The sequence below is a fragment of the Loxodonta africana genome, chromosome 12 (genome assembly GCF_030014295.1).
Source record: "Loxodonta africana isolate mLoxAfr1 chromosome 12, mLoxAfr1.hap2, whole genome shotgun sequence".
Classification (NCBI taxonomy): Eukaryota; Metazoa; Chordata; class Mammalia; order Proboscidea; family Elephantidae; genus Loxodonta; species Loxodonta africana.
The window spans coordinates 41790643-41814622 of NC_087353.1; the positions used below are offsets into that span (position 1 = coordinate 41790643).

Genomic DNA, 23980 nt, shown 5'->3' on the forward strand with positions numbered 1-23980 from the left:
TTAAAGCTCAATAAAAATTATTAAAAAAAAAATAAAGATAAAAAAAAAAAACATGAGCTAATGAAAATGCTCAGTGTCTTGGCTTTGGGCTGCAATTATATCCACCCATAGCACAAACAGCCAAAAAGTTTCGTGTTTTGAACCCCCCCACACAAGGTGCCTTGGAAGACAGGCCTGGCAATCTGCTTCTAAATGATCACACACAGCCTTCAAAGCCCTATGGAGCGGTTTTCGTCCGTACACATGGGGTACACATGTCAAGTCGGAATTAACTCGACAGTAACTAACAACAACAACGACAGGGTGGGAAGACCAGATAATGCCTGCTGATCCGAAGCACTAGGTCTAAAATCAGAGTACAAAACTTTGATTTTTAAAATGAGAAAGATCAACAATGCCTTAATGAGACTGATTTGTAAGACCAAATTTGTCAATATATGGTTAAAACAAATGGGGAATAATTGTAAAAGAGGTTCTTGTTGCCCACAGCCCAAACCTGGACCCACAACTGGCTGCTGTTGGGGACTTCCTCCCCTGGGCACCTTACATAGTTTGAGAACCCAGCCTACATCAGCACGGTGGTCCAACTACTCTGCCTGAAAGGGACCCTGCCGTCTGCCCTCCAACCAGCCCCTGAGGGCACCCTGCCTGCTGGAGCCTTTAGGAATGACCTCCCAGAATCTCTAGACTCTTTTTGTCTTCCAACTTTCTCCTGCAACCAAGCCCAGGGCCCGTGCAGACTGTTCCTGAGCCAACAACCACAGCGGCGGCGGGGGCGGGGGGGGGGGCATCACCTTTTGACCCAGGTTTGAGCACACTGTGAAACAGGGAAAACCAAAACAAAACGAAACCTATTGCCATCGAGTCAATTCCGACTCATAGCAACTCTATGGGGAAGCTGAGTAAAGGTGTTGGTGGTTTTTAGCCTATTATCTGGATGGTATTTGTGGATGGAGAGGGTGGAGGGGCTGAGAAGGAGCTAGGAGGGCTGGAGAAGATTACTCCAGCTGAAGGATTCTGTCAGTACCTAAATGGTCAGTTCTATGTCATCCTCCTGAGGAATCAGCACGGGGCCTGGAAGATGCAGTTAGACACGAGTTTATTGGTGGAGGTGCTGCAAAGTCTTCCCTCTCTCTGGGATAGCCAACGGCACAGCACCAACAGAGGGATGGACAGACAGACCCCCAAAACAGACACATGGATGATGCAGACTCATAGATACCATAGCACAGCCATACAGGCACAGAGACACACAGGCCACAGCACCAAGAAACACACACAGACAAAACCACAGGGCGAGAACACAGACAAAGTGTGGGCTTTGGGGCCCCTGCATAGACAGAGCGAGGCCACGTAGGAAGGGGACCCCATTGACCTCCCCCAGGCACAGGCACATCAACAGCACACAGACAGGCAGATGCCCGCAGCCAGCCAGTCTGCCACAGACAGATGAGCTGCTTGGAAAGGAGGCTCACGGCTCCCCAGATCTCGGGGGAGAAGAGACAGTGAGACTTCTACACCCCACCTCCCCCACTGCACTAAGACCCAGGACCCCTGCTCCTGAGCAGTCCTGAACCTTGGCCTAGACTCCCTCCCCATTCCCCACACACACTTTGGTCTTGCCCACAGGGGCTAGGGGCTAGGGAGTTTGGCAGGTGGGAGGGGGAAGAGAGGAAGGGGTCTGGGCCCAGTTCAGTCCCCTCTCTGTGAGCAGGGAGGCAGGTGCTGAGATTCTAGGGCTGAGCCTGGGCCTGGAAGTGGGGTAGATGAGGGCAGAGCAGCGGCTAGGCTTGCGGGGGCTCCCGGCAGCGTAGGCACTGGGCCATCTCAGGCCGGTACTGCTCGACCTGCAGGGTACAGCTGGAGAATCCAAACTGGGAGTAGAGCCGGGATGAGGCTTCAGCCAGGACAGCTTCAGGGTCAGCAGCTGCGTCTGTGGGGGAGTGATAAGAGGTAGCCTCAATCCCTGGGGAGTCAGGAACCAGGCAGAGTCTGAGATAAGGACAGCTGGGACCTGGTGCCCTGTGGAGGGGGACCCAGGCTTGCACGCATTCAATGGAGAGCTTGAATGGAGAGCTTTATTTCCTTTCTGTATTGTAGGAACAGTGTAAAAACATCAGAAGAGACTCCCCCCTAATCGACCATGCTCACACACTGAACTGTTCTTTTTCTATTTTCTCCTGCTCTTGAGTATCACTGCACTACTATATACTTCAGCAGCCATACCACCCGATTTTCCAGGACAAGCCAGATGTTAAAACATTCTGTCCCACCGTCCCTCTACAGTTACCATCAAATAGCCCACAAATTATGATATTTTTGGCATCCAAATTGCAAGTCTCTGATTGCTTCTTGCATCTGGAAGAAACTCAAAAATCCTTTGTCAGCTCATGAGTCACCATATATACTTTTAATAGTTGAATCATAATGTAGATATAATTTTATATTCAGATTTCTTCTCTCAGCATTATACCGTAAACATGTTCCCTAGTTGTCAGTCTTTTTTTTTTTTCTTCTTCTAAATTTTATGTATTTTGTTGTTGCTGTTGAGAATATACACAGCAAAACATACAGCAATTTGACGGTTTCTACATGTACAGTTTAGTGACACTGGTTACATTCTTCCAGTTGTGCAACCATTCTTACTCTCTTTGTCTGAGTTGTGCCTCCTTCATTAACATAAACCTACTGCGCCCTCAAGTTCCTATCTAATCTTTCGAGTTCCTGTTGTCAGTTTGATCCCGTATAGATAGTTCTTAAAAGAGCATAATGCTCAAGACAGACATTTTTTACTAATTAAGCTAAACTATTGTTTAGATTTAAGATGACTTCAGGGGAAATTTTTGGTTTAAGGTTTAAAGATTATCTCAGGACAATAGTTTCAGGGGTTCATCCACCCTTCATGGCTCCAGAAACTTGAGTCCATGAGAATTTGACATTCTGTTCTACATTTCCCCCCTTTTGACCAGGATTCTTCTATGCAATCTTTGATTAAAATGTTCAGTAATGGTAGCCAGGTTCTTCTGGTCTCGTGGCAAAGGAGAGAGTTGTTCATGGAGGCAATTAGCCACACATTCCATATCCTCCTCCTATTCCTGGCTCTCCTTCTTCCTCCCTTGCTCCAGGTGAATAGAGACGAATTGTGCCTTGGATGGCCACTTGTCAAACAGTCTTCATAACCATCATCTTAATAGTCACACGACACTTCACTGAGTGGAGGTGCTGAAATTTACCTACTTGTGCCCCTGTCACTAGACCAGTAGGTATTAGTGATCTTTTAAAGGGCCGCTGGCCTACTACACTACTTCAGAGAGGGTGAAACCTCCCCAAGAACCCTGTTCGGGCCTCCTTATCTCCAACATACGTGTTTGTGTGTGTATGAGAGAGACAAACGGACAGAGACATAGGCTGCAACAACTCTAGTAATGCATGCCCATGTTGGGGTAAGAGGTGTTTCCAGGAAGTAACTGGCCTGGCCAGTGTGAACTCACCAATGGCCAGGTGTGCAGAGGCAACATGGTAAGTGAGCGTAAGGGCCCACAGGTGCAGCTCATGGGTAGCCCGGACTCCTGGCACCGACAGCAGCGTGTCCCGAACGGGCTCAAACCCCACACCGCGGGGGGTACCTGCAACCAGGACCCACCATGCCTTATTGCCAGGGCTGCTCCTGCTCAGGGGCAGCTGCCTGCCAGACTCCACATCCCCCTATCCTGTACCCACTCCCACCTGACCCCACAATTCATCCTCTGCCTGAATCTCCCTTCCAGCAATAGGAGGCCCAATGCTGGAGCGAGGCCAGAGAATTGGCCACAGGGCGCAGGGATGGGGTTCTGATTCACCTTCCATGAGGACTCGAAGAACATCTCGGAGGGTGGGAGCCGTGGATCCAAGAGCACAGATGGAGAAGAGGAAGGTGCTGATCGGGTCAGCCGCCTTGTACTGAGGCTGTAGAGGAGGAGACCTCTAAGCCCAGGAACCAGGGGCCTTTAAGAGGAAGAGCTAGGGCATCCTGAACAACATGACCTGAGAAGCCACTGGGAACCCTGCTGAGGGGAAAGGGAGTATGACCAGGGCTGGAAGTCCTGGGGCTCTGGGAGTTGGAGGGAAGGGGGAGGGGGGCGGAGGGTCCTGGGAAGGAGGGAGTGGGGCCTGGAGTAGGGAGAGAGGCTGGGGCAAGCCTCCATGGATGGACAGTACCTTGAAGTAGATGAGGATGGAGGCGGCCAGTACCCCAAGGCTCTGCAGGAGGTCCCCCAGCACATGCACAAAGGCTGCCCGGACGCTGGTGTTCCCCAGGGGCAGGGGCTCCCTGGGTCCCTCCTCCAGCGGTGCATACTCTGCCCCCCTAGACCCGTGGCTGTGCGGGGGCCCAGCCTGGTGCAGCACAAAGGCCATTCTGAGGGGGAAGCAGAGCAGCTGAGCCCAGGCAACCTGCTCATGGCCTCCTCTGCCCCTACTCCCATGCCTCCTTCTCTCACCTCCCCAGGAGCCCTTCCTCCTTCTCCCTCTTTTCCCAGCCACAGGAAGAAAACAGCATTGTCCAAGAGAGACAAATAATGTGGGCTGGGGGACAGAATGCCATACTTGGTGCCAGGAGATCTGGATTCAGATCCTGGCCCTGCTATTTAAATAGCTATGTGACTTGGGCAAGTCAACTGGCCACCTCTTGGGATCTTAACAAATGCCCATCGACTGTGAACTTTAGGTCTCTACCCTAGTCCCTTCTCAGGCAAATCCAGGGCAATGCAGTTGAGAACTGCTTCTATGTGTTTGTGTGTGTCTGTCGGGGCAGCGGGGAGCCAGCTCTCCCATCCTGGAGCAGGACCCCTAGTCCTGAGCCCCACGCAGTGCCTGCTCCACACTGGCACGTACAGCAGATTGGCACAGACTGCAATGCTGGCGGTCAGCAGCATGGCACCCCCCTCGATGTGGTAGTCGCTGTGCAGCAGGCGGATGAAGGCCAGATAGAGGAGGATGCCAGTGACCATCCAGAGGGAGACCACAGAGGCCAAGGCACCCAGAGTCTCTGCAGGGGAAGACAAGCTGTCAGAGGCCTGCTGGGGACCCCACAAAGTACCCTCTGGCAAGACTGAAGGGCCACCAGGTCAAAAAGGGGCCTTACCTGAGCGGTGCCAGCCAAAAGTCATGGTGCGGGTGGCTGGACGGGTAGAGAGCCAGAGAGAGAAGAGGCTGCCCATCATGCTGCCTACGTCTGCCAGGAGGTGGGCTGCATCGGTCATAATGGCCAGGCTGTGTGCCAAATACCCTCCTGCAAGGTGATTCCATTTAGAAAATATAATGGAGTGTGTGTGTGTGTGTGTAAGCATGGAAAATAGATTGGGAAGATATACACCAAAATGTGAACTGTGGTTTTCTCTGATGATAAGATTACAGGTAATTTCTACTATCTTCTTGTCATTCGTCCATGCTTTCTAGCTTTTTCTACAATGACATTTTATTTTAACAACAATAAATTAAGGTTTTTAAAACACCAGTTAACCCTGAGAAGTCAGTACTGGCCCACTGACACTAGACCTCGCCCTGAATCCCCTTGGTGCTCTGTCCCTCACCCCCGCGCATATCCTGAGACCTGGGGCCTCTTCAGAGCACCCGACTCCCCCATCCCAGCCATCTTCATCTTCTCTGCATCTCCACCAGGGAACCTCCCTGGGACCCTGGATGAAGAGTGGCTTAAGCACATGCACGGAGGAGGGAGGCAGAGGAGATGCTCTCCCACTTACCGACCACCTCCCCGGCCATGAAGACACAGCACACAGCGCAGGCGGCACACAGCTGCCTCCGTGCCTGCAGTCTCTCAGGGGTGAGCCCCTGCTGCGGCATGGGGTCCCTATGGCAGTGGTGAAAGGACATCTCCACAGGTTTGGGCTCCTCGGGGAGGGGTCCTGAGGGGCCTGTGAAGAGACTGGGGCAAGGAACACGGTTCAACCTGGGGCCTGGCCCATGGGCTGACTTGCTCCTCACTCCCAGGTACTCAGTGATCCAAACTGGCCTCAACAGACATGGCCCACCTCTCACTATTTCCAAAGGCACGGTCACACCAGGGACCCTTGCATACAGTGAGCCACTTATGATATAGGGGCTAACTGAACAGCTTAGACCCAGCCTGCCCTTTCTTTCCACATACAGATCCACAGAATTTCACAGCTGGAAAGCACCTTAGAGCCAGTCTAATCCAAGAAGACTTATGGAGGCCACACAGCTAGCCAGTGGCAGAGGTGAGATTAGAAGCCAACCAAGTTAATTCATTGTGATAGGCACCACAAGGAATACAAAACTGAGCAGGACATTCTGATCCCCAGGATCTTTGGGGGAATAAGATGTGTACATGAATAGCTAGGATACATAGCTGAAGGTAGCCATTGCCATCAGAGTAGTTAAAACAAGGGCCATCAAGGCTCAGAAGGTGGAGGAGTAGATTAATTCTGAGGAAATGAGGGAAATAACTAGAAAAGGTAACATGAGAAGCGTCTTGAAGGATGGGAAGGATTTTGATAAGGTTGAGGTAACATGCCAGGGAATATGAAGGGAAAGTGGTGTAAAAGTGTGGAGCAGGACTCTTAGCACGTAATCCCAGCCTTAGTGTGGTTTCCCTCGCAGATTCACCTCCCAGTGCCCACTCTCAGATCCTAAGCCCTCCCTGGACATAGCATCTGGTGCTATGAAGTGTGGCCCTTTAAGAGGGTAGTGGAATGTTGGGAACCCAAAAGTCTGAAGTTCCTGGCACAGAGAACTGATGGCCAGATTCCAGAGCTGGGGTTGTTATGGGGAAGGGGCGCAGACTGCTGTGCTTGGGCATGGTAGTGACAGGAACACTGGATTTGGTGTCTGCCATGCACCAGCTGGACCTCAGCCTGAACATAAGACCCCAGCAGAGGGGTCTTAACTGCACAGTGCCATAGCTTCCCTTGTTGAATGAATGGGGTGGGGCCTCACCAGGGACACAGAGACTGAGCTAAGGCTGACTGAGTTTTAGGTCCATTCAGGCCCAATTCTCATCCCCACTACTACCCACCTTGAACCCCAACAAGCACAGAACCTTCCACAGAATAAAGGATCCAAGCAGAAAATGCAATCCTAGAAATACTCATGCAAGTGTGACAAAAATACCCATGAGTGAAAAAATGATGAAACATAATCACAGCAGTAAAGCGGGGAGGGGTGTCTGGGCCTTCTGGCTGAAGAAAGGGGTGAATTGAGGTTTGAGGGAGGTGGGGGGATATTTGGTGCTTGTAGGGAAAATTCAAGTGCTTGTAAGCAATTAATTTCTTGAAGAATCTTGGTATTTTTAATTCCATGTGTTTCCAGAGAAGATAGGGAGATGAGGGTAGCTTTGAAACCCATCTCCACTCATTCACGAGGTGTACCAGTCAGTGTAAATGAATGAAGCCCAGTCTGGTGGGAGAAACAGATGTGTAACAAATGACATAAGGAGAAGCTAGTGTTGTAAGGGTTAAAAACAAAGGACTTTGGGGCACTGGGGAAGGAGCAACCAACTCTAATGGGGTGGGGAGAATTTCACAGAGGAAGAGATGTTTAAGGAGATGTGATTAAGCTGAGAAGGGTGCTCCAGACAGATGGAATGACAATGACAAGGTTTGGGGCTTGGAGTGTAAGTGTGAGGAGCCAGGGGAAGGGCTGAGGAGAAGAAGGATGGGATCAAAGGAGAGTGAAGGGAGATACACTGACTGATTTAACAAATATTTCCTGAGCCCTGAGATGACCATGCTGATGTATAAGTCTGGAAGAGAGGAGATGAAGGGGCCTAGAATAGACCAGGCCAGAAGCCCTGGGAGTTTTAGAGGAGGAGCAGGTAGGTAGGAAACAATCCCTTTCAGAAAATGCGGCAGGATTTGGTGACTAATGGTCATATGAGAACGAAGATGACCTGGGAGGCAGAGATGCCGCTCTGAAAAGCAAACAGATGCTGAGCGGCCCTGGGCAGTGGGCAAGATGCTGTCCCTGGTCCTGTAAGGCTCAGCGCAGCCAGCCACCAAGGTAGCCAGCCATCAACAGGCTGCTTCCCCTTTGTTCTGCATGAATTGGGCACTAAAGCTCCTTGTGGATGTGAGGAGGGAGGGGGCACTACATTCTGTTTAGAGAGAAGGAAGAGCGGTTTCCTCTCGCTGGCCCTCCGGAACCCCAACAAACAACAAATAATACTGAGCGGGGAGATATAGGACGAGGGAGAAGGGCCCAAAAGGAGAGTCACAAAGCAGGTCCAGGGCTGGAGCCCCACAACCGCCCACGTCTGCAGTCCTCTGCAGGAAGGAGACAGACGGGAAGTCTTTCCTCCCTCTGCTCATCCACTTCCCCCCACACCCCCGGGTCTATGTCCCCAACCCAGGGAAAGAGCGAGAAACACAGGAAAACCATGTCAGAGACAAAGGGAGAGGGCTGAGAAACAGAAAGATTGGGAGAGATGGGGAGAAAGAAAAAGCTGGAGACCCTGTCGAATTCTGGAAACAAACGGACGGTCAGCCGGCAAAATGGCTAGCAGGAGGTGACCAGGGAGGGCTAGCTCGGCGGGGCAGGACGCACAGAGCCAGCGGGCGCTGGTGCTGGGGGCCGAGCGAGAGCGGAGGCGGTTCCCCGGCCGCCCCCGGCCCGCTGTCCCGGCCGCTCGGCGCGCCTCATTTCACACCTCGCCGCCCCCGGCCCCGTCTGTGCGGAGCCGGGAATACCCCCGCCGCCCAGACCGCACCTGCTTCTTGCTTCCCGCCCCCTCGCTTCCCAGAGCCGGGAAGATCCGCCGCCACCCAGCCAGGGCCGGCTTCGGGCCGGGTGCCCACAGCTGGCCGCGGCTGGAGGGGGCGCCCCGAGACCCCGCGCGCGGAGGGAATGGCTGGGGGCCTGTACATGGGGCTCCGGAGCCTCGGATGCGAAGTGCTCCCGCCGCAAGGCCTGGACCAATGCGGACATCGGGGCACCGGGCACCGACTCCCGCCCGACGGAGGGGCAGCCGCTCCGGTCCGACGCGGCTGGGGCGGCGGTGCAGCGCAGGGGTCGGGAGGACCGGCTGGCGGCCGGTGTGGGGGGGCCTTTCGCTGTGGCCGCCGCTCCTGAAGCCGAGAGAAAATGGGGGTGGCGGGGAGGAGGTGTAGTGGGCTGTGGAGGGGCGGGGGTCGGGCAGGCTGGGCGAAGGGGGCCCCTGTGGTGCCGGAGGGAACGGAGCCGGGCGCCGTGAACTCGAGGGAAGCGCGGGGCGCCGAGGCCGCCAGCCCGAGCCTGCGCCGTGGGAAACAACGAAATGGACCGATGGTAGGAGGGTGGCGCCCCCGGGCCGCGGGCCCGCCCAGGTCTGTCCTACCTCTTTAAACGCATGCCGCCGCCGCCGGCGCCGCGGTCCCGGGGGCTCACCAGGCGCGTGGTCTCCGAGCCCCCAGCGGCGGGAGAGGGCTCCATGCCGGCGCAGCCACGACCGTCTAGGCCCCACCGAGGCAGGCAGAGGCCGGGCGACCCCCGCGCCACGTCCGAGCGGCCAGCCGACCCCCCGGACTCCCCGCAGGGCCGCGAGGCCACCAGAGTGGAGGGAACTGCGGCGACTGTGGCGCTGGGAGTCCAAACTGCAGATCCCGCGGCCGCTGGAGCCCCGCCCCGCGTGGGGCGAGCTCCCCAAGCCCCGCCTCCAGGCTCCCCGGCTTCTGACCCACACCTAAGCCCCGCCCCCAGGAGCCCCGTCCCTGTGGCCAAAGCCTCATTTCCCCGCGCAAGGGCCAGGTTGGGGCGAAGGGAGCCCCTTATCTCGGGTTATAGAGAACGCCCTATCTCCACAGCCCCTCCCCCTCGGCGAACTAGCTCCGCCCCCAACCGAAGCCCCGGTTCCAAGGCAAGCGCCTCCAGCCCAGGATCCCTTCCACCAACCTCCAACTAAGGAACAAGCCCACGCGGGGGACATCTACTCGACACCGTGTCACCTCGTGGCCCCAGGTTCCATGCCTATTTATTACCAACCTCGAGAGAACCAGGGAGAAAATGTGCTCCATGATCTGACACACCCGGAAGACCTCCAGAGACTCCAGCCAGAGACCCCTCTGTGGAGCCTCTGGGGTCGGAATTCGCGAGGGAAATCTAATGCGAAGCATTGCTTATTATCATTTATTTTTATACAGACAAAAAGCTTCCTGCTCTCTTTCAATCCATTGTTATTCCTATTTTTCAGATGAGAAAACTGAGGCCCAGAAAAAGAAGTGTCCAAAGTCATGCGGCGGGTAAATGGAGGACCTGGACTGGAACCCTGTGTTCTTTGCCTCCCCGGGTCAGGCGACTGAAGAGAGAATGCACGTCGCGATAAGCCGCGCTTCTTCTCTGGGGTCACGAGCCACTGTTTATGGAAGAAGGTAGCAGTCAGCTTGCCGGCAAGTGATTCCTTACTTCGTACCTGTAGCACTTTCCCGGGCATTACTTCATTTTTATCTGGGGAGGCCCAGGGACAGGAGTGACTTACTGCAAAGTCGGTGGCCGAGCCTGGAAGTGAAGCTTCAAATGCTCGGTGCTCTTTGCCCCTAGCACCTGCTGTCACTGTAGAATAGAAAAAGGGAGATGGGATGGGGATTGGATTGGGCACTCTAATCTGTGACAGTCTGTGAAGAGGAGGGTCCGTAGGAGGAAGGGAGAGTGAGCATGGACGCGAAATCCTGGAGGGGTGGGAGTGGTTGGTGAGTCGAGGCAAGAAACCCGTCAACCGCACCCTTCAGAACACGCTGGGCGACGAGAATTTAGATCTGGGGATAGACACACAGTCCCTACTTCACATTGTTATTCCAAACAAAGAGGCTACGCGTATACTTCCAAAAAATAACAAACGGAAAACAAAAAAACGGACGCACGTGCCAGATAAATTGGAACTGATGGGGTTAACCTGGGAGAGCTTCGCGGAGGAGGTGAGGCTTAAACGGATTAGGCAAGCTGGGTGGCGGGTGGCAGTTTCGGCGGAGGAGACTGCAGCTCTGCCAAGGTTTGCGGGCGGCGTGAGCGAAGGGATCTTTCTGCGCGGTGGAGCGGAGCGAAAGGAACGAAAGGTCCTGTGTGTGCCCTCTTCAAGGCGCCTCCGTCTCCGCTGCGCCCTGAACCGCCGCCAACTTTTTCCTGCGCTCTTCCCCCTACCCCACCCCACCCCACCCCGGTCCCGCCTGGGAGGCCCAGCCCAAGGCCCAAGCGGTTGAAGGGGAGTGTGACTTTTTCCCTTCAACCTTTCAACGCCTACAGGCATGGAGCCTGAGGGACTTCAGCTCCCACCTCAGATCACAGGGTGGCAAACTGAGGCCGCGAGAGCGGAAGCCACCGGCCAAGGTCACCTTGTTGGCCCGTGTTAGAGTCGGGGTGGAACCCTTGCCTCCGCCCGCCTGGGCAGGGGCCCCGGGTACATCTCGCCCGTGCGCCGTCGGTTTTCGAAGCTAGGCACCTGGCTGGAGCCTCCCCAGTTCTGAGAGTATCGGGGCTGGGACCCGGAGGGGGCACTGAGCCCTTCAGAACTCGGATGCAGAAGCCTCGCCCGAAGCGGCCTGCGAGGACGAGATCAAGAATCAGGAGAAACCGCTGGGCCCTCCGAGAGGGAAAGGGCTTCTTGGCAGGCCTAAGCCGATGACAACAGGGGATATGATAATTATAACAATGGCTTCCTCCGAGATTTTCCTTCCGCGGACAACAGCCATGGTGCCCAGGAGGGGGCGCAGAAGCTGGCACGTGCCAGCCCGCCACCCGGGGCACGAACATGCTGGGAAGGGGGGCCTCGGAGCGGAAGGATGACAGGGCCACCTCCGGAAGCCGAGGGCACTCGCGGTGGGAGGACCAGCAGTTGTCTTCGCATGGAAATTTATGTAAGAAAAGCCTGGCAGCGAAACAGCCTCCTTGCACCTGTTTCTCAAAAAGCCATCAAGTGGTCCTGTTAAAATCTTTGCAAACTGTCTTCTGGAATGCCAGGCCAGAGGAAGGCCTGCTGCACCTGGATAAAAGCCAAGAACTAGAAGGTCAGCTCAGGGCTGGTGCGCTATGTGGAACTGTAGCTTTGCCAGAGCTATTCATTCAACATTCAACTCTTCATTCAGCATTTACTGTACAGGCACCCCGCTATGTTCCTGTCCTTGCTTTTGCACCCTGCTTGTTTTTTTTTTTTTTTTTTTTTTGCTTAGCTGGGTATTCTAGTGAACAAGACAGACAAGTTCCCTCCCCTCCTGGCTCTAACTTGATTGCAGTCAACTGCTATTCTATAGTCTTTTGTTACTGATTTACCCACTATCTCTTTTACTACCTGTCCTGTTCTGCCTCAGAAATCAATCTTCCCTCAGGTGAGTCTCACTTAGGCCTTTCTTAGGCCCAAATGACTGACGGAGGCAAGAAACCCTGTATGTTCCCAGTAAAGCAGGTCAGCGTCCTTCCAGAGGGCCTCTGGCAGAGTGTGCCAGGAGGCGGCTGGCTGCAGGGGGACCGAGGCTAGAAGTCTATGCTGGACCAGTTCAAATTGGAAGAGAAAGAGGGCTAAGCTGAGGTCAGGATTTAGACTGGGCTGGAGCTCTCAGGTGAGATTTGGAATCCAAACTTGTGGGCAAGGGTTAATACTTGATGAAAGGTTTGAGCCAGGCTGAAGGGTATGGACAGAGGCTATGGGTCAGCGCAAACCTGGGGATCCAACTTCTACTCCATTCTCTGCTCAGATGTCACCTCCATGAAGCCTTTCCTGACTTCCCTTAGGGAGAACTATTAGGTGCCCTCCCCGGTGCTTTCAAGGCCCACTGTGCTTGCCTGATCATAGTACTCACCATACTGTAATGAAATAGGCTGCTTGTCTATCTCTTCACTAGAGTGCAAGCTCCCTGAAGGCAGGAGTTGTGTCTTGTTCATCACTCGTTCTCACACAGTGGTTGGCCCATAGTCCTCAAGGAAGCCATCCCAGAAAGGTGGAGCTTATTGTCAGAGTGGAAAGCAGAATGGAGGAAGTAGGATTTTAGTTGGATCTTAAAAGGATGCACAGAATTTGTTGATAGAGAGAATGAGGGAGAGCTACAGCTTAAATGTCACCTCCTCAGGGAGGCCTTCCCTTATCCCCAAAGGTTAGTTCTCATGTTATACACTCTCATTGCCCACTACTTTTTTTTTTCTCTATAGTACTTATCACACTGTAATTAATCATTATTTGGGAATTGTTTCTTCTCTTGGCTTCTAGGATACCATAATCTGGTTTTCCTCCTATTTCATTGACTGCTTATGCTCGGTCTCTTGGTTACCTTCATCTCTTTTTTTTTTTTTTTTCTGCACTCATTCCCATGGAGGTATCATCCATCCAGTCTCAAGGCTTTAAATACTATCTAGAAACAGCAGAAAGCAATAGTTGTTGAAGGTGGGTGATGGGTACGTGGGGGATCATTGTACTCTTCTATTTTTGCATGTGTTTGAAATTTTCTATTTAAAAAGGCTTAAAAAATAAATAGCATCTGTACAATGATCATTCCCAGATCTCTCACTTTAACTCCAAACTCACATGCCCAAATGTCAGCTTGACCTCTCCACTTTGTCTAATAGGTATCTCAAGCTTCGTAAGTCCAAAACTGAGCCCCTGATCATCACTCCCATCCCACACCTTCTCTTCCTGCATTCCTCCCAGGTCAGAACATGGTAACTCCATCCTTCCATTTGCTCAGGCCAAAAACCTTGGAGCCATCCTTGACTCCTCTATTTTCACCTCACGTCCAATCTGTCAGCAAATCCTGCTCCGACTCTTGCCCAAACCACCATCATCTGTCATCTTGATCATTGCAGTAGCCTCCTAGGTGGTCTCCCTGCTTCCACACTTATTGTCCTATAATCTATTCTCAACCAAGTAGCTAGGCAACATAGGCAGACTTCGTCACTCCTGAGCTCAAAACCTTCCAGTGACTTCCATCTCGCTCATATAACAGCCAAAGTCCTTCGCCCTACATGATCTGGCCCCTCTGATCTCATTTCATAAAACTCTCACCCCACTCCCCAGCCACTCTGGCTTTTGTGCGATTCCTTCAACACACTGTGGCATTTGCTCATCTCTCAGCATGCAATGCACTCTGCCGGATATCCTCACCTGCTTTAGATCTTGACTCAGATGACTGATTTTATTCTGAGCAGTTGTCCTATATGCGTATAAAACCAAACCAAACTTGTTGCTATTGAGTTAATTCCGGCTCATAGCGATCCTATAGGACAGCATAGAACTGCCCCATAGTTTCCAAGGAGCACCTGGTGAATTCGAACTGCCGACCTTTTGGTTAGCAGCCATAGCGCTTAACCGCTACATTACCAGGGTTTCCATAAAGAGAAGAGGGAGAAATATAGAAGATCAACCATTGACTAAGCTTAACATGATTGACTGAACCCTGCCTTCCTCCTTTCACTGAGATCAACTGACAGTGGTCATAAGATGGCCTCTGGCTCTCCACTCAGCCATATCTTTTGAAATTTAAATTTAGTAAGCCTAGATTCAAACAGGAAAGAAAAGATTAGCAACTATGAGTGAAAGAAAAGCCTCTGGCAGGATCAGTCCTAGTCAGGAATTTCTTTAGAGTGAATATTTTGTTTCCTGGGTAAAAAAAAACCCAAAATCAAAGCAGGTGGCTGCTATCAATTTCTCTCTTTAACAGTTCTGATGGCTGAAACACTTTTAGTGTGGTCCCTCTTGGTAAAGGCAGGGATAACCCATAGCCCATTGGGGAGTCCATTCTGACTCATAGCAACCCTATAGGACAGAGTAGAACTGCTCCATAGAGTTTCCAAGGAGTGGCTGGTGGAAGGTTGATGGAATTGAACTGCCGACCTTTTCTTTAGCAGCCATAGCTCTTAACCACCAGGGCTTCAAAAGCAGGGATAGTAAGTATGAAACATATATAACACTACTTCTCGTTTCTGAGTCCATGACAGACATCACTAATCAATTACAGTACTCTCTCATGCTGGGGCCAGATGTCAGCACTAAACCAGTTGCCCTCAGGTTGATTCCAACTTATCATGACCTCATATGTTTTATAGGGTTTTCTTTCTTTTTTTTTTTTTTTTACAGTTTCTACATGTACCATGGAAGAAGTACAGCCAGAATGCTCCTTAGAAGCAAGGATGGAGAGACTACGTCTCACATACTTCAGACATGTTGTCAGGAGGGATCAGACCCTGGAGAAGGACACCATGCTTGGTAAAGTAGAGGGTCAGCGATAAAAGAGGAAGACCCTCAGCAAGATGGATTGACACAGTGGCTACAACAATAGGCCTAAGCATAACAACGATTATTGAGCATGGCGTAGGACTGGGCAGTGTTTTGTTCTGTTGTACATAGGGTTGCTATGAGTTGGAACTGGCTGGATGGCACCTAACAACAACAACATGTACCATTTAGTGACATTGATTACATTCTTTGAATTGTGCAACCATTCTCATCCTCCTTTTTTGAGCTGTTCCTCCCCGACCTGCTTGTCCTTTTAAACATTGCAACCTCCCCAGACATTGTCTGTCTCCATTCCCTGCTTTATTATTCTTCATGCCCATTATTACCACTTAACATACTATACATTTTGCTTATTTTGCTTACTGTCTCTCCCCTCCCACCAGAATATAAGCTCCATGATGGCAGAAATTTTTGTCTGCTTTGTATGCTGCTATATTCCCTAGACAACTAGAAAAGTGTTTGGCACTTTATAGTGCCCAATAAATATTCGTTGAATGTATTAATGAATGTCTGTCTCCCACATTAGACTATAATCTATGAGGACAAAAAAACAGTTTGATCATTTATTGTTGTAGCCATGGTACTAGGCATATAAAAAACCTGTTGCTGTTGAGTCTATTCCAACTCATAGTGACCCTATAGGACAGAGAACTGTCCTGTAGGGTTTCCAAGGAGCACCTGGTGGATTCGAACTGCTGACCTTTTGGTTAGCAACTGTAGCTCCTAACCACTATACCACCAGGGCATATAGTAGGGGCTTAATAGTCATTTATGGAATAGGTGAATTGATTAATGAAAGGACATTTCATTGGGAGAGATGATGTGAGGGCAATGGTACAGAGGTGAGAAAGAATGGGATTATTTGGAGGGTGGAGGGAAGAGACTGGGTTGATTGCTATGGAAGTTTCACTTTAGGGCAACAGTGGATGATGAGTTTGGAGAAGTTGGTATTAATTTGTAGAATTTATTGACAGTTTTAAAGGTTGTTTCACATTGTGTGGGCTATGAGCAAAGGAGGGGCTATGATGGAAACACTGCTTTATGAACACTGATCCGGTAGCAGTAACCCGGATGATACTAGCAGCAGGGAGAACAGGAGGCTAGGACAACAGTCAGTGCTAATATAGGAATCCTTTCACTTCTGTGCTTCAAGGCTTGGCGAGCTGAAGAGACAAATGAAAGAGCCACTTTGAAAAAAAAAAAAACTTAAAACTTTTTTGCCTGAAGTTGAGGAAGGGAATGAATCCACAGCTCAGTGATCCTGGAATTCTGAGCTTCATTATCTCAGAAATAGTCATAACATTAACACGGAAATCAAAAACAACAACCAGTTTGGGAGCAAGACGATGAGTTCAGACTATAGAGTGTGGTTTTGGGGTAACGGGAGACTGGCATTTGGACGATACTTAACTGACTCCAAAGCACAGTTGTGACAGCTGAACCCATGAGTATAGACGGGATCTCTGAAGAAGAGGGAAGAGAGCACAAACCAAAGCTTAAGGATCAAGCCATGTAGAATATCCACAGTCAGGAGGTGAGAAAGGAAGAGGAGCCAGTAAGGGAGAGAGGAAACTTATCAGAGGAGAACTAGAATAACACAGAATCACAGAAATGGGAAGAAATTGGTAGGGATTAACAAAAGACAGCTAAGGCCCAAAATCTCTTCCCAAAGCATAGCCTAATATTTTTCACTTTGTTTAGTCACATTGTCTAAAATTCTATTAGTTATTCCTTCTGCATTAGTAAAAATTAAAGGGGTACCCCCTGAAACTATTGCCCTGAGATAATCTTTAAACCTTAAACCAAAAATATCCCCTGAAGTCTTCTTAAAACTAAACAGAAGATTAGCTTAACTAGTAAAGAATGTCTGGCTTGAGCATTATGCTCTTTTAAGAACTATCTGTGTGGGATCAGATCGACAATAGGAACTCTGAAAGATTAGACAGGAAATTTAGGAGGCAGTGAGTTTATGTTAATGGTGAGGAAGGAACAGCTCAGAGAAGGAGGGTAAGAATGGTTGCATAATTTGAAGAATGTAATCAACGTCACTGAATTGTACATGTAGAGACTGTTGAATTGGTGTGTGTTTTGCTGTGTGTACTCTCAACAGCAACAGCAACAAAATAAATAAAATTAAAAAGAAAAGAATTAAGGGATGAGGTATTACTGTATTTGTCACAATAATCTTAATTAGTCTTTTAATCAGATTGCTTCCTACCTAATCCTTACAGATGGAATCATTCTAAGGAGGTGATAGAAGCTTTTACTAGAAGGTCTGAAAACAGGGAAAATGAGAAGTAATTTTAGAGTTCTGGTTGCTTGAGGGGAGACCTGTTGGTGCAGTGGTTAAGAGGCTGCTAATCAAAAGGTCAGCAGTTTGAATCCACCAGCCCTTCTTTGGAAACTCTGTGGTGCAGTTCAGCTCTGTCCTATACAGCTGTTATGTCGACAGCAACGGGTTTTTGGATTGCTTGTGGAGGACCATGGGGGATGTTTCTGGATAGCCAAAGGGCACCATGATGGCACTGGGTTGAAGAGCAAGAAAATGGGATTCTAAGAGGCTGAGAGAAGGATGTAGAAAGGGAATGGAAGGACACCAATGACAATTTGCAAATCTTCTTAGAGAAAGGACCCTGATTTTTCTCTTCTTCCCAGAGACAAAATGAAAAGGAACTTGGGAGGAGACAGAATAGGAAGAATGATGCTGATGATTATGATGAGGATAATGGTGATGATAATAAGGTACTTACCATGTGCCAGGCACTGTTCAAATTAAATGTTCAGTCCCCCAAACAACCCTGTCTTAGTCTGGGTTCTCTAGAGAAGCAAAACCAGTGAAGTGTATAAATATGTATATGGAGAGATTTATATCAAGGAAATGGCTCACGCATTTGAAGAGGCTGGAATGTCCCAACCCCGTGGGTCAGGATAGAAGCTTCTCCTGATTCATGTAGCAAGCTTCTCCTGATTCATGTAGCCGTAAACCCAAAAACCCAGTGCTGTCGAGTCCGACTCATAGTGACCCTATAGGACAGAGTAGAACTGCCCCATAGAGTTTCCAAGGAGCGCCTGGTGGATTTGAACTGCTGACCCTTTGGTTAGCAGCCATAGCATTTAACCACCATGCCACCAGGGCTTCCTCATGTAGCTGTAGGGTCTGGTAAACCCAAAATCGGCAGGTGAGAAAGCAGGGCTGTTGCTCACAGGCTGCAAAGATCTCAAACTGCTAAGTCATAAGATCTGGAGGTCAGACAAACGGTAGCCATCCAGAGTTAGCAAAAGCCCACCAGCCTCGCCAGAATGTCCGCTTATATTGGAAGCAGGCAACATGCCCAAGGAAACTCCCTTTCAACTGATTGGCTACTCACAGCAGATACCATCATAGAGGTGATCATATTATATCAAATCTCATCATGGAAGTGATCACAACATCATACAACTGCCAAACTACATCATAACTGCCAAACCACTGAGACTTTGGGACCAACCAAGCTGACACACAACCTTAACCATCACAAACCCTAGGAGGAAGACGTTACTCTCACCATTTGATAGATGAGGCAAGTATGCCCTGTTAGCCTGCCCCTAAGTCTACAGAATCTGGGGTTGCAGGTCAAAAAGGAGGGGGTATAAAGCAACCTCTCTAGCTGGAAGCCGTCTCCTCGCCCTACCACCCTCCCCCGCTCCCACCAGTGTCTGGCCTGGGTAGAACAGGCATATAAACCCACCGGCAGTGGGTTTCTTTTTTTAATAGACTTAATTTTTAGAGCAGTTCTAAAGCAGTTCTACGCTTACAGAAAAATTATGCAGAGAATACTGAGTTCCCATATCCCACCTATCCCCTGTACATTGTTTCTTCTATTAATATCTGTGATACATTTGGTACAATTGAATAAATATTGATACATTATTATTAACTAAAGTCCATAGTTCACATTAGGGTTCACTCTTTGTGTTGTACAGACCTATGGGTTTTGACAAATGATCACATGCCCCCCATTACAAATATCATACAGAGCAGTTCCATTGCCCTAAAAATGCCCTGTGCTCCACCTACTCGTCTCCCCTCTCTCCTTGAACCCCTGGCAACCACTGATCTTTTTGCTGCCTCTATGGTTTTTCCTTTTCCAGTTGGTCATGTAGTTGTAATCATACTGTATGATTCAGCTTTTTCAGACCAGCTTCTTATACTTAGCTATATGCATTTAAACTTCTTCTGTATCTTTTCATGGCTTGGTAGCTCATTTTTTTCTATCACTGAATAATACTCCTTTGTGTGGATGTACCACAGTCTGTTTATCTATTCAGCTATTTAAAGACATCTTTTTAGCAATTATGAAAAAAACTGTATAAATATTTGTGTGGTCATACATTTTCATCACACTTGGGTAAATACCTAGGAGCGCAATTGCTAGATCAAATAGCAAGCCTGTGTTTAGCGTTTTAAGAAACTGCTGGATGTTTCCAGCATGGCTGCACCATTTTACAGTCCCACCAGCAATGAATGAGGCTGGTGGTGTTTTTGGTCCCATGTAGTATGTGTGCCTTCATTTGGGGGAAAGGAAAAGAGGGACATGACCTGGCTTATTGAGGTCCACCCTCACCCATGAGGGAAAATGACACAAACCACAGCTTTGGTCTATCTCTAGACCTAGATTTTAAACTGGGGGGGAGCTGATTTGTCTAAAGAGCTGTTAGGGTGTAAGCACTGAATTTGGTATCTGAAGACCTCACTAGGTGACCTTGAGCGGCCAGCCCTCCTCTCTGGAGCACACTTTCCTCCACTGTAGAACGAAGGCAGTAGATTCGAGTTAAATCTCTGTAGTCCCTTCCAGCTTGAGACTGGTGGTTGGGTGTGACAAATTATGATCTCTCTCTCCCAGTGCATATGTTCCAGAGCGTGATATTTTGGGTATAAATATGCCAGTGTCTGCTGTCTGTGTGTATTCCAGCTATATGACTAAAACTTTACTTGTTTGTGGGTAAATAAGGGATGCTTCTTGGTTTTCTCCAGGAGAGACCAAATGGCTCTGGGGGGTAGTAAATTATAAAATCACTGACTCAGAGCATGGCAGGAGGGCAAATGATTTAAAATAGGTTTTAGTCTGTAATCATTCTTTAGTGTAGCTCTTTTTTTTTTTTTTCTATCCTTTTTACAACCAAATCTAATTTAGAAATGGCACAGGTTTTTACAGAAGAAGAAAAAGAGACTCAGAGATTAAGTGACCTGTCCAAGATCAAAAGCCAGAGCTAAAACTAAGATCTAGGGTTTCCTACTCCTGGCTTGTATGTTCTGCCTAGTACTGTACTGGGTGTTAGAGACCCTCTGGATAGAAAGTGGAGTTAAAAAGGGGTCTGGTTTCTAGGTAAAGGCAAAGTAGAGAGCCTCTGAACAAAGAATGCCAGGCAGACTTGCCTGCTCAGTTCCCATCTCTAGTAGCTGCAGTGCCATTTCATTCAATGTACAGGCTCAGAAGACTTAAAGATAATGGCTATGAATTTGAAGAGCCATGAACTGCAATTAATTAGAATGTCAGAGAGCAATGGTAAGAAGTAATAACATTCTGGAGCCTCTGGCAAGATGTGAAGGATGTTTACTAACTCTTCTCAGAACCTAATTTGCCCTCTTTCTCAGGGCTCACTTCTTCCATAAAGCAGGGAAGTGATCATACCACCTCTCAGGATTGTTGTGAGGATCCAAGGAGATAATTAGGTAAAGCCACACAAAAACTTGTTCATTCATTCAACCAATCAACATTTATTAAGCACCTACAACTTCCTGAGAACTGAGTTAGGAACTGAGAGAATACTAAGACAAATCAGACACAAGTAACTCAGAATCACTATCGTCTTCTCTTCACTCCCTTTGTGGTTTCTTGCCTAGGACTGTGTGAGGGAAGATGGATCCTGTTGTGTTGTTGTTGAGTCAACTCCAACTCATGGTGATCTTATGTGTAATAGAACGAAACATGGTCCAGTCCTGCTCCATCCTCACAATTACTGATATGTTTGAACCCACTGCTGCAGCTGGTGTGTCAATCCATCTCATGAAGGGTTTCCATCGTTTTTGCCAACTCTCTACTTTACCAAGCATGATGTCTTTTTCTAGCGATTGGTCTTTCCTGATGACATATCCAAAGTAAGCAAGATGAAGTCTCACTATCCTTGCTTCTAAGGAGCAATCTTGCTGTGCTTCATTCTCCTGGTGGTGCGTTCTTCTGGCAGTCCATGGTATATTCAATATTCTTCACTAACATCACAATTCAAATGTGACAATTCTTTGATCTTCCTTTTTTATTGTCCAGTTTTTGCATGGATATAGAGACGATTGAAAAAACCAGGCTTGGGTCAGGCACACCTTAGTCATCAAAGTGACATATTTGCTTTTTAACACTTTAAAGAGGTCTTTTGCAGCCGATTTTCCCAATGCAGTACATCGTTTGATTTCTTGACTGCTGCTTCTGTGGCCATTGACTGTTGATCCAAGTAGAATGAAATCCTTGACAACTTCAATTTCTTTACCATTTATCATGATGTTGTTTATCAAACCAGTTGTGAGGATTTTCGTTTTCTTTATGTTCAGATAATCCACATTGAAAGCTATAGCCTTTGACCTTCATCAGTAAGCGCTTCAAATCATATTCACTTTCAACAAGGAAGGCAGTCCTGTCCAATTCCTGCTAAGTGCTTCTGTCCCAAGGAATTCTTGCTATGGCCTAACCCTCAGGCCTACATTGGACCGGTGGAGGGATCCCTCTGCTGTAGCTCATTTGACAATTCATTTATTCACTTACAGTGGGTGTAGTGGTTAAGTGCTACAGCTGCTAACCAAGAGGTCGGCAGTTCAAATCTGCCAGGCGCTCCTTGGAAACTCTATGGAGCAGTTCTACTCTGTCCGGAAGGTCACTATGAGTTGGAATCGACTCAACAGCAGTGGGTTTGGTTTTTGGTGTTTTTGGGTGAGCCAGGCATGGTCCTAGGTGCTGAGGATACAATGACAATCAAAACAAACAAGGTTCCTGCCCTCATGGAGCTCACAATCTACTGCAGAAAGCAGACATTAAACAAATTAGCATACAAATAAATATATGTTCAAAACTATTGCAAGAGTATTATGGAGGAGGGAGTGGAACCTAGTTTAGAAGGCATCTCTGAGGAGGGGACATGAAGCTGAGATCCCCATGGATGAGAAGTCAGCTGCAGGGTAAAGGGTTTCTCTTTTTACATGGCCTTTCTAGCCATAGTCTTGTAACTCCCACAAAATAATTGGCTGGGACTATGCAAATAAGGTGCTTGTGGCCTACCAAGGGGATTGGTCAGTTATACCATCCTTATAGGCTTATAAGAGGGATGCCATAGAGGCTGAGGGGGACCTAACTACTATCAAGAAGAGCCAGGAGTGAAGCATGTCCTTTAGACCTGAGTTCCCTATGCTGAGAACCTTCTAGACTAAGAGACAGAGGGCTGTAAGACCGGAGGTGTCATGAGGTGGCATGAGATGGAGCAAGAAAGCATGCGGTGAGAACCAGACCAGAGCAAGGTAGCTGCAGTGGATTTCCTGGACTATGGCATGAGGTGGCTACAATGCGCTCGCCAATTGGAGCAAGAGAGCTGAGCACCTTCGGGCAGGAAGCTTGCTGGAGGAGTGGGGTGCCTCGGGGCATCTGTCAGCAGAGCTGAAGAGCAGTAACACTTACCTGAGCAGGGCAAAGGCTGACAGGGAGCCCTATCTGCCTGAGGGTACAGCAAAGAAAGAGCTGAGAAGTTGGAAGCTGTCCTGATTAACTATATCATGTCTCCCGAGTTGTTCCTGTCACTTCCAAGTTGATCCTGATCCTGAATTGTAACCTATTATTTCCCTAATAAACACCACAATCATGAATATGGTCTCTGAGTTCTGTGTGGCCATTACAATGAATTATTGAAGCCAGCAGAGAAGTAGAGAATGTCGTGGGAGGGACAGCTGGTGTCAGAATTGGTAAAAAGGTTGGAGAGTGGAGGTATGTCTGACCTCCACCTCATAGCAATCAGCTTTGGGTTAATGCTTATGGTGATTATCCTCCCCGCTCATGAAGTTACACAAGGTCTGACTACGACACTCTATTTCATCAGCCATTTGAAAAGCCTGGAGAAGAGGGAACAGTGTGGTCAAAGGTCCTTGATGTGGGTAGGAACACGGTGTCTTCAAAGAACTTACAGGAAAGTAGTGGGCAGAGAACAAAGCAAGGAGGACAGTGGTACATGATGAAGCTGGAGTCAGAGGCAGGGGCTGGACCATGCTAGGCCTTGTAGGCTGATATAAAGAATTCATTGTAAGTGCACTGCTTTCTCTTCTCAATGCTACCAGAGAAACGAGTTGGATTGTTCTGGTAGCTCTATCATTCCATTATGGCGGTGAAAGTTTGGAGGTTAAAGAAATTTGCTATACAAACCAAAAATATTGTCAGCTTCAGCTCCTTCTCAACTAAACTCATCTGACCCAGAACCTACGAACTGGGTGTGAAAGGCCAAAGGTTTTCATTCTACAGGCAATCTCCCTCCCCACCCACACAAACCGATTTATTCCTACAGGAATAAATTCAGGAAAAAAATCTATTAATTCAGTAGTCATTGTGCCTGCTGCATACAGACTCCTTAGTTTAGTTAGCAGGTTCACTCCTCTTGGGGTGGAATTTTGATTTACCACTTTAAAACCTAGAAGGGGAGGTAACTGTGCACAAATAACGTTAAAAAGAGAAGAGAGTGATAAAAGAGGTAACAGAGAGGTATTATTGAAGT

At 48.9% G+C, this 23980-nt stretch overlaps 1 protein-coding gene and 1 long non-coding RNA gene across 2 annotated transcripts; one reads left to right on the top strand and one right to left on the bottom strand.

Moving 5' to 3' along the window:
* Positions 1–1051: 1051 nt before the first annotated feature.
* SLC30A3 (solute carrier family 30 member 3) lies at positions 1052–9423 on the bottom strand. The gene is made up of 8 exons (XM_064295154.1): positions 9329–9423; positions 5742–5923; positions 5123–5269; positions 4873–5026; positions 4198–4396; positions 3840–3945; positions 3492–3626; positions 1052–1933 (listed from the first exon to the last, which is right to left on the bottom strand). The coding sequence occupies exons 1-8, from the start codon at positions 9421–9423 to the stop codon at positions 1785–1787; spliced, it is 1167 nt and encodes a 388-aa protein (XP_064151224.1). The 3' UTR covers positions 1052–1784.
* Positions 9424–11211: 1788 nt separating this feature from the next.
* LOC135232938 (uncharacterized) lies at positions 11212–19283 on the top strand. Its single transcript, XR_010323565.1, has 3 exons — positions 11212–11987; positions 15044–15172; positions 17858–19283. It is a non-coding gene; the product is annotated as an uncharacterized LOC135232938 (long non-coding RNA).
* Positions 19284–23980: the final 4697 nt, after the last annotated feature.

Excerpts from the sequence above, each read along its gene's own strand:
- SLC30A3 (XM_064295154.1), bottom strand. The coding sequence starts at position 9,423 with ATGGAGCCCTCTCCCGCCGCTGGGGGCTCGGAGACCACGCGCCTGGTG. Across the intron at positions 5,924-9,328 it reads GGCGGCATGCGTTTAAAGAG|TCTCTTCACAGGCCCCTCAG; the intron begins GTAGGACAGACC and ends TCCTTGCCCCAG. Across the intron at positions 5,027-5,122 it reads TTTTGGCTGGCACCGCTCAG|AGACTCTGGGTGCCTTGGCC; the intron begins GTAAGGCCCCTT and ends CTTCCCCTGCAG.